At 49.4% G+C, this 10,049-nt stretch overlaps 2 protein-coding genes across 2 annotated transcripts; one reads left to right on the forward strand and one right to left on the reverse strand.

The window, feature by feature from the left end:
- Positions 1-2,880: 2,880 nt before the first annotated feature.
- Positions 2,881-4,289, forward strand: LOC119287699 (E3 ubiquitin-protein ligase Os03g0188200-like). Its single transcript, XM_037567293.1, has one exon. It carries the CDS (start codon positions 2,969-2,971, stop codon positions 4,034-4,036), a length of 1,068 nt encoding a protein of 355 aa, XP_037423190.1. The 5' UTR covers positions 2,881-2,968; the 3' UTR covers positions 4,037-4,289.
- Positions 4,290-5,405: 1,116 nt separating this feature from the next.
- LOC119287700 (protein DETOXIFICATION 27-like) lies at positions 5,406-9,812 on the reverse strand. The gene is made up of 8 exons (XM_037567294.1): positions 9,385-9,812; positions 7,441-7,982; positions 7,030-7,116; positions 6,661-6,717; positions 6,282-6,520; positions 6,046-6,164; positions 5,849-5,935; positions 5,406-5,747 (listed from the first exon to the last, which is right to left on the reverse strand). Exons 1-8 carry the CDS (start codon positions 9,691-9,693, stop codon positions 5,700-5,702), a joined length of 1,488 nt encoding a protein of 495 aa, XP_037423191.1. The 5' UTR covers positions 9,694-9,812; the 3' UTR covers positions 5,406-5,699.
- Between the last annotated feature and the right edge of the window lie 237 nt (positions 9,813-10,049).

A 10,049-nucleotide genomic window follows, 5' to 3' on the forward strand; every position in this document is an offset into this window, starting at 1 on the left:
CCGGCTACGATGTAGCGGACACAAGGCCTCTTACGAGCCAGCCCAGTTCACCTCTTTTGTATATCCGAAAAAAATTATATATTACAATACAATAGCATGTATTTCTAAAATTAGTCGTGATTTTTTTTTAAAAATTGAGTCTTCAAAAATATTCACATATTCTAATAAGTTCAAATTTTGAATATCACTATTCATGAATTTTCAATAATAGTTTAGGATTATAGAATATGTTCATATATATTTTTTAAAATGTGAGTTTGGAAAATATTTGTAAATTTACAAAATATATTGGCAAGTCTGAAAAAATATCAAGGATTTTTTTTAACTCTAATCTTGAAAAAGTATTAGTGAACATATAAAGTGGAAAAGTGAAAAGGGAAAAATTAATAAAATTGCATTAACAAATAAAAATATACAAAACAAAATCAAAATGATAAAAAAAAATAGCTAAAATCAAGAAGAAATCGACCTAGAATATATTTTTTGAGGGGTAAACAAAGCTCTGTTCACCGAAGTCCACAAAATGTGGGATACAATTCTGGTCGTGGGATTGGCCAAACCAAACAAGACGTCCCACACCTAAAGACAAATGGAACTTGGCTAAACTATGTGCTTCAACATTGACAGCACGACCTTCAAAAGTGAAATTACAACTAAAAAGCGAAGATTGAAGTTTAATCTCGATGATAATGGCTCCATTACTACAACGGTTATCTTTCTGGATATGACCAATGACCTGCTTAGCATCCGAAGCAACCACAAACTGGTGAAGCTTGAGATCCTCTGCTAGGGGTAGGGCCTCCATGCATGCAATGGCCTCCAAGATCGATGGGTTATCAACTCCACCTATATCCAGCGCCGAGCTCCCTAGGAAGGTTCCATCTATGTCTCTGCAAATGGCCGCAGCTGATCCCCCAATTCCTTTTTAGAATCCTGCATCAACATGAATTTTGGCATAGCCCAACGGTGGTGCTTTTGGTCGCTGATTTGTGCCAACGGGTATAGATGGATGGCCCTGAATAGAAACTGGCGGGGTCTCTTTTATCATATCTTGCTCCTTGATGAACCTATTGATGAAACAATTAGTAGATTGGGGGCTTTGAAAGATCCACTCATGGATGGCCTTGCGACGCGCTACCTATATAGTGCATAGTGTGACGGAGAGCTTGACAAATAGAGCATGCGATAATGAGTCCATGAGTGTAAACAATCACGGTTTTGCATTCAGTTCGGTGCAAAACACAAATTAAACAAACAAAGAAAAAAAAATCAAAAAACCCATGAGGGATGCAGAAAACAAAGAAATGGGCCGGCCCACGTGGATCACAAGCGAGTGTTTGCTCGCGATTCCACGCGCAACGTGTGATACATCACTTGATCACATTAACGTGATGTTATGACTCCAATGAAGATGCCGGAACTTCTTAGTTGTGCAGCATTTGGGAAAATAATAAGTAATAATAAAATTGAAGATGTTATTTTGGTTTATGGTTTTAGATTTGAGTTCCTACTGTATAATTCAGCAACGTCAAAGCAAAACCATGCAGGATTCATGTTGCCCATTTAATGGTTGATTGTTGCAAGGTTTGGACAATCTAAACTGTGTGTGACTACCTCGTCGATCAACAACAACATGCTGCTAGAACGCTAAAATGTACCACCACCGAGGAGATATATCTTGGCTCGCCAAATTTACGCTGAACATTAATCAAGGACTCGACATCGTTAGTGTTTATCAAACCAGAAAAACCATCCCAACTTGCGTTCATATTATGTTCATTATTATCACTAGCACGTCAGCTTGGGGGTATGATGTGCTAGGCGTGGCGCGTACGTGAACCAGGGTGGCCGGCAGGTCGGAAAGTGGTCTGACCCAAGATAGGCTGAGCCACACCGGGTAGTGGTGCTGGTGCCGTCCAATCGCTGCTTTTGGTATCCATCGGCCGGACCTTTAATTTACCTTGGAAAAACATTCACGATACACAGCGTCGGTGTCTTTAACCTGCGCTCTTGGACTGAACCGGAGCAAAGACTCGTTCTTGCTGGCTTTTCTATGATCATTCAACAATGGTAGGTGATGTGAACCCGCACCGCCCAAGCATATTTTTGCTTACGCCGCACCCTGGAGAAGAATAATAGAGTAACAAAACTCTACTTTTGAAAGGCCTGGCCTAATTATCTATTGTTAGAATTTGGCTTATTGAATCAGTAGTAGTCAATGTGTATGTGCAATGCATGTTAATTTAAAAGTATATTAAGTGCATGCGGATATTAACTAGGATATTATTTACGTGTTACTATATTTGGTATGAAATTAATTGCATGCTAATCGTGTTAAGCGCTCGACATTGAAGCAGTCTAGGTCGTTGGATTGACATGATTTGATGGTTAAGATTAAGTCGATCTGCCCCTTTGAATCTTTTTATATTGATATAAGATATAGATATAGAAACAAGGACCTCGCAAAAAAAAAACTCTTACCAAATGCAGCCATGAAAAAAGGCATGAGATGAGACGGTTACAAATTTAAATTAAAATAACCCGGCATTCGTTGTCCTCCACAGGATTACTACGCGCCAGAGAAAAGCTATAGAAATGAGAGGCCAATAATTCTACTTTTTTATTAAGGCGATTTGCCTGGGCTGACGAACATGTCAGCAGCCAATGAGAAGCTCGGTCAGCCGCACCGCCCGCTCTTCTTCCACCTCTCACCGGCGAGGCGAGCTACACGTCCCCGTCCCACATGACCACGTCCTGTTTACCCCAGTCCCTGACTGGTGGTCCCGCACAAACATTCTCTACGCACATCACCATCCCGATCTTACGTTACACTTTTTCGTCCGGCGTAATCAAACACTTCCTTCCCGTTCCATCAAAACCTCCCTCCTTTTTCTTTCTTTTCCTTTCTCTCCGGCGCCACGATAAATCTGCACGGCCGCCGGCGGTTCGCCCCTGCCAAGAGACGGCAATGGCTCGCGGCCAGATCACATCGCTACTCCTCTTCCTCCTGCTCTCATCGACCGCGCTCCCGTGTCTGGCTCAGCAGAGCAACAGCACGGGCCACACCCGTTCGTCCAGAACCGCCGGCGGGTTCTCGCCGACCACCGTCGTCGTGCTCGTCGTCCTCATCGCGGCCTTCGTCGTCCTCACGCTCTTTTCGATCTACATCAACCGCTGCACCGGCGGGCACCCCGTCCCTCGCCGGCCGTACCGTAGCACGGTCCCTGATCAGCCCGTCGATGCCGCCGCCCACTCGGATCGCTGCCGCCCCCGTGGCCTCGACAAGGAGGTCGTGGAGGCCTTCCCGACGGCCGTCTACGGCGACGTGAAGGCGCGCATGGCGACCAACAAGTCGGGCCCGCTCGAGTGCGCCGTCTGCCTCACCGAGTTCGAGGACAGCGACGAGCTCCGGGTCCTCCCGGCGTGCTGCCACGTCTTCCACCCGGAGTGCATCGACCCGTGGCTCGCCGGCGCGGTCACCTGCCCGCTCTGCCGGGCCGATCTCACCGAGCCCCCCGCGATCCCGGCCGCCGCCGAGAGCCGCGGCTACCTGACGGACACGGCCGTGCAGGAGGAGCCGGAGGAGCTCGACGAGGAGTGCTCGGTGGTCTCTTTCACGGCTGAATCCCTCACCAGCTTCAGCACGGTATGGAGGCACGAGTTCACGGGCGCGGAGTACAACCACTACCGCAGGACGCAGTCGGCCATGGACGCGCCGGACCGGCACACTCTGAGGCTGCCGGAGCACGTCATGAAGGAGCTCGCCGCCGTCCGGAGGCACCGGCGGGCGGCCAGCCTCGCCGCAGAGTACCCAGACACCGCGGATCAGAAGACACCGGGGTGGCTGACCTCGTTCCTGCGGTCCATGTCATGGCAGCGGCAGAGCCGCGGGGACTCGGACGCCGGGGAGGAGCACGGCGGCAGCAAACGGATTCATCCCGTGGCCGGAGCGCCGGTTGAAAAACCGAGCGGGTCGGGGTCCGGCGGGGACGAGAAGAAAGAGAGCTCCGACGTTGACGCGTTAAACCGGGTTTGACCTCTTCGTTCGTCCTTGTGTGTAATCTTGTCTGAGTTCCTTATGCAAATAGAAATTTTACAGACCTCCATGGCTTGCGATCTCCTCGTTTCTTTCTCTCTTTGAATTTGGAAGGAAGAAGATCTCCTTGGATTCATGCACCTGCTGCCGTAGACAGAAGTTTTCAGATTATGCATTACATCGTCGTGAATTAATTGTGCAATTAGTTCTGCTACAGAAATTACCGCGTTTACTTGTGCGACTTATGGCAAGGCGTTAATTACTTCCTATGTTACCTGGTGGCCCTTGACTGCAGCTCCCTGGTTGTCAACGACGCTTACACCAAGAACGCACTCCATAGCAAAATCCAGTTGTTCTTGGGTTATATGTATGTTATTAATGCATGTTACTCTTCATCGTGGCTAGTTTAAGAACACACTCCATAAGCAAAATTCAGTTGTTCTAATGTTGTAACCAGACCATATCGTTTAAGATACTCCGGACATCATCAATAGCCCTTGAAAACGGTCTTTAAGTTGAATGCACCTCGGTTCTTCTGAGCAAATCTTTGTTTTAGAAAGTTGGTCTTGAAAACCTTTTTTTGTAGGGTCGGTCTTGCAAACTAATTTAACAAATCCTCATGTGTCCAATTCCTTGATTTGCTGGATTGCATCCGAGGAGCTTCATGCCCACCTCGGTTTTCACCAAGCACCTCATCATTTCCGTGCCGATCCAGATGTTAGAAATCTTTCCCGTGCGGTCATTCGGCTTAGTGATGGCCCGGCCCGGCTCTGGCAATCACAGGCCGACCCCATCCGTTAGCCCACCTGGCTGCAAGGTGCCTCCGTCTCCACTGTCAACATAACGTGCGGACATGGGCCAGGGCCTCGTCATAGTCAGTCTTATCAGATAAGTGATCATGCACCTTGATACATACGGTAGTAATCTGTTGCCGTTTCGTGCTTTACCCCGCTCATAAATGCAAATCTCACACACCCCGACAAGGCTGAGGGTGATCATTCTTGGTCTGTCAGAGGACGAACACGCATAACCATGTTATCGGCTCTGCAGGACAATGGAAATAAGTTTCAAAGAAAATTTCGTGGAAACTACGTTTGGAAGTTTCCAAAAAATCTGAAAAAAATAGAGGATATTATGAGGGTGATGTTGTATTGCCATGCAAAATTTAAGTTCAAACACATTATGAGCAAAGAATAGCGACGTTTCCTTTAAACGAAACTTGATTTTCATGTGATATTCTCTTCAGGAGAAATTGATGAAAACAACGAGCAGCCCATTTCATTTTTCCGTTTTGTTTTTATTATCATGAGATAGAGAAATCAACATTGAGGAGTTGTAAAAAAAAAGCCTCCAAGAAGAAAAAAAAACAAGTGGAAAAAATTGGCCAAACTTCATTCCAAATGGCCGAACTTGTATTGCTTGAATACGAACAACAAAGAATGTATACACCACAATAGCACAACAATACTACTACAAAACTGTGCTAAGCCTCCTCTCCCTTGCAAGAGTGTCGATGTCTGAAGTATGCAACACCGCGGCCATCTTTCTCCTTCAATGCACCGTACAAATCTGACTACGAGCCCGCCGAACTGCGCGCACGGCCAGCCGGCCGGCCGGAACGGTGCTTGTACCTTAGAGGGAACTTGCTCTCGTAGCTCCCCGATCACCGGACCTCGGACCACTTGTCCATCCGTGTGCTCGCGACCATGGCCTGCCAGTGACATCCAGGTCAAAAAACGCATCAGCAGTCAGCACTACGACCACCCAGTTACACGCAAAGATCCTCAATTTTCAGCAGGCTCGCTCACTCACCTCCTTTTCCCAGTCGCAGCGAATGGTCATGATGGCCAGGATCAGCGTCTGGACGGCCGTTCCGCCGATCATCCCCGCCCAGATCCCCTGCAAAACATTTCGCACACAAAAGTCGTCAGTGCGGCGCCGAGACCGAAGTGTAGAAGCAACCACGGCAGCTACTAAGATGAGAGAGATGTACTACTAGCAGCACGTACCAGGACGCCAAGGTTGAAGAGCCAGCCAAGGAGGACGCCCATGGGGACGCCGATGAGGTAGTAGCTGCCGATGTTGACGTAGGCCACCGCGGATTGCCAGCCAGACCCAACAGCCACACCTGCAGGAGATCACGACCATGATGAATGAATTCAGCCCGTGGGTTGGAAAGGGCCCATAAGAGAAAGATTGGGGGCCGAAATGATAGAAGAGGTCGAGCTGGGCCTGGGCAGGGTACCTGAGAGCACGGGCTGGATGCTGTTGAGCAGGATGGTGAAGGCCAGCAGGATGGCGAGGTTGTTGACGGCGTCCAGCACCACGGCGCTGGAGGTGAAGATGAGCGCCAGCTTGTCGTGGAGCCCCATGATGAGCACCCAGAAGAAGAGCCCGATCACCAGCGACGTCAAGGACGACACGATCGTCGCGAACCTCGCCCCCTTCCCGTTCCCGGCGCCCAGCTCGTTCGCCACCCGAACTCTGCAATGCAAAGCACGTGACCAACATACTTAAATTAGCATGCTGAACTCTGTTGTTCTCTATTCCTTATCTGATCCTATAGTTCTTCGATTGGTTTAAGAAGGTGCACGAAATGTGCGTAGCAAGACGGTGGTACGTACCCAGTGCCCGCGAAGAACGCCAAAGGAATCATCATCTCCCATGCGTTAATAGTCATGCTGTCCACAAAAACAAAAACATAAAATATTTGCATTGTCAGAATCACATCGAGCAAACGTTGTTAAACTGGTACACTAAATGAGTACCACTCCCTCCGTTCCTAAATATTTATCCTACAATATACGGATGTATATAGACATATTTTAGAGTGTAAATCCACTCATCTTGCTTCGTATGTAGTCGTTTGTTGAAATCTCTAAATAAACACATATTTGGAAACGGAGGGAGTACAAATTATTCAAGATATTCGAATAGCCAACGAGTACTTCTGAAGTTTACTGAAAACTAGCACGCGATGGAGGAATAGTTACCAGATGGAGAGCGCATCCACCGCAATAGCCGCGTCCTTGAGGTTCCCTGTCAGCAAGATGAGTACCCTGTAGTACCAGTTCTCCAGGCTGCACAAGAAACAAAAAATTTGTCAGTCCAACATGGATGAAATGTTATTTGTATTGGCCGTCGTTATCAAAGTAAATCATATGCGCCTGAGATCTGATGCCCGATTGACTCTCTTCAAATGGCTGCTACGAATAGTACGGGCGGGAATCATTCAGAAAAAAACACATGCAAGCAGCATAGTATGTCAGTAGATATCAGTTGTTCATAGTATCTCTTAAGTCAGCTGTAGTACTTAAGCCATCGTAGAACAGATATATCTAGGAGTCGAAGACCAAAAGTATAATAACAGTAAGTAACATGCAGTGATCAGTAGAAGCACGTACCATAGCATGACGCCCGACGCGGCGGAGAGCTTGACGAACTCCCAAATGTCGGCGAACGCCTCGACGGAGAAGCCGTGCCACGTGTCCGGGCAGCCGCCGCAGGCGACGTAGCCGAAGAGCATGGCGAAGGTGGCCCACCAGGAGAAGTTGAGGGTGAGCGCGATCCCGACGAGTCCGAACTGGAACCGGGTGATGAAGAGCCAGCTGACGAGGAGGTGGACGCAGAGCGCCACCCCGGAGGCGGCGGCGCTGACGAAGTTCTTCATCTGGCACTGCAGGAAGCGCTGCAGCGGGAAGAGGAGGGCGAAGGAGAAGTGCAGCGGGATGAACCAGACGGAGACCCTGCCGGCCATCGCCGAAAGCTCCGGCGACTGCCCCGTGAGCAGCAGCACGTCCTCGGCGAAGAAGTACATGGGGAGGAGCAGCACCGCGCAGCCCAGCAGCACGATCCAGGAGCGCTGCATGTAGACTCCCATCATGTGAAACTTCTTGGCGCCGAACGCCTGCCCGCACAGCGTCTCCAGCGCGCTCGCCATGCCAAGCTGCACGCAGCGCACGAACAAGTTAGTGTCAAAGCTCTGTAAATTCAACAAATAAAAACAAGAACCCCAATACCCAACAAACGTTCACCAGGAGGGTTTGGCATTTGCGAAACATTTTGATTTAAGGTTATAAAGGGATGTCAACTTCTTCAGAATAGCATGACAGTTTCTTACGGAGAACGTAAATTTTCTTTTAGAAGAAATCTGGCACCGGTTCGAAGAACGTCAGCCAGTTAAACAGATACCCTTAAATCTAAACTGATAGTACACTTAAATCTAGAACACAATTTATATGTACCCTGAATGTAAAACACAATTTCAACCGACACCACATGCACGACATGCATGGTCTCCTAGAAAGGTCTCATGCAGTGGAGACAAACAATCTCGACGAGAAAGCGATAGGAGGGTGCCGACAAGGTAGAAAGCTAGGCTAGGAATCTGGAGATCCGTCCTTTGAGTCTCGACCACGGGACCGAGAGAGCTCCGTCCGGTGCCATCTCGCATCTATACTCCTCTACGTACCTCTCTCTCGATGGCTCCAGCTGCTTTCGGAATCAAACTGAGAGTGGACAGTGGCGAATGACACCTCCCCATCTCGTTTGTGCGCTCAAAAAATGCTCTCCACAAGTCGTGCCAAGTCTTTGTTTCACGGGCTGGCCAAGTGTGTGAGATGCTGAGATACTCTGCCAACAAGTTTAATCTGCGTCTAGCCAAGTCAATGGGTGCCTGCCAGTGGGAGCTTGCAGCATTTAGTGCGGATTCGACAGAGCTGCTCGCAACAAATCGGCGGGACGTTCGTTCTAATGCGAAATAGGGCCTCCGCCCACTAAATCCAAACCACGGCGAGGGAATCCCAATGCTTGCTCGTTTCTTATTATTTTTTCTACATACATAAAATGAAAAAGGAAAGAGAAACCTTCTCGGCGTCCCTGTTAGTACCTACGTCAGTCCTGACGCTCGCCATGGTGCCCGGGCTCACTTGTCAGTGACAAGGGTAGGACCAAAAACACGTACTGCATGCACCGCAAGTGTATCGAGTGGGCAGCAGAGGTGCTCGCTAGCTTCAGCTCACGTTCCTTTCCTTGCCACTGATCCGAAGAGCAACGTGGACTCGTGTGGCAACCCATAGTGCTAAATTGGTAAATAAGTAGTGGAAAAATGTTCTTTTCTTTCTATATATCGGTGGTGACAATTAACTGTTTTCACGATATATAGACCAGCCTTTCCTTTTATTGGGAAGTGGTGAATTTGAGCTGTAATTCTATGTGCTGCGCTGGAGCAGCAGAAATCCTAACCATACTGGGACGCCGGCCCCCAAAGATAGATCGACAAGGACGACGACGATTCGAAACAGAGCAGCAAGGAAACGAATGAATTAGAACGGAGACGGGCTGCGTACCATGAGGCCGAAGCTGAAGCCCACGACGACGGTGTTGGCGATGGAGATGGCGGCGAGCTCGAGGTCGCCCAGGTGGCCGGCGAAGGCCTGCGTGATGACGTTCATGCTGAAGGTGACGATGCGGCTGAACATGGCCGGCGCCACGATCACCCACAGCTTCTTCGACTCCTCCAACACCCGCCTCCCGAGCTTGCTGGATTCCTCGCCGCCGGCGACCACCTGCCAGTCATCCTTCTTGGCGCCGCCGTGCCCGTCCAGGAGCCCGACGCGGCACGCCTCCTCGTCGCCCCCTCGCCGCGATCCCGCCATGGCCCCGAAACTCGATTGGCCGATCGAAGCTTCTCGCTTCTTCTTCTTTCTTTATTATCGCTGCGGCTCTGGCTCTTGTTGTCGATTGCTGCAGGTCCGCGATTATGATTCGAGCGAGAGCGGGCGTGGTAGGCTGCCCCGGCCCGCCTTTAATAGGAGCGGAGGAGGTAGCTGGCACGTGGCAATTGCGTGCTTATCTTGGGCAGTCCAACCCGCGAGAGAAACACCTTCAACCGCCTCAATAACTGTGCCTGCACCAATCCCGACGCGAACTCTCCACGAATTTATTTACGTACGTGTTGTGGCCGCCAACGGCCTTGCAAGTTCGCAACGGGACTGTGCCGATCCCGGCGCGC

Source organism: Triticum dicoccoides, chromosome 4A (assembly GCF_002162155.2).
Source record: "Triticum dicoccoides isolate Atlit2015 ecotype Zavitan chromosome 4A, WEW_v2.0, whole genome shotgun sequence".
Lineage (NCBI taxonomy): Eukaryota > Viridiplantae > Streptophyta > Magnoliopsida > Poales > Poaceae > Triticum > Triticum dicoccoides.

Bases quoted from the DNA above. Each gene is read 5' to 3' on its own strand.
- LOC119287699 (XM_037567293.1), top strand. From the start codon at position 2,969: ATGGCTCGCGGCCAGATCACATCGCTACTCCTCTTCCTCCTGCTCTCA.
- LOC119287700 (XM_037567294.1), bottom strand. From the start codon at position 9,693: ATGGCGGGATCGCGGCGAGGGGGCGACGAGGAGGCGTGCCGCGTCGGG. The intron at 5,936-6,045 runs GTACGTGCTGCT...AATGTTTTGCAG, and splicing joins TCTTCAACCTTGGCGTCCTG to GGGATCTGGGCGGGGATGAT. The intron at 5,748-5,848 runs GTGAGTGAGCGA...TGTCACTGGCAG, and splicing joins GCTGCGACTGGGAAAAGGAG to GCCATGGTCGCGAGCACACG.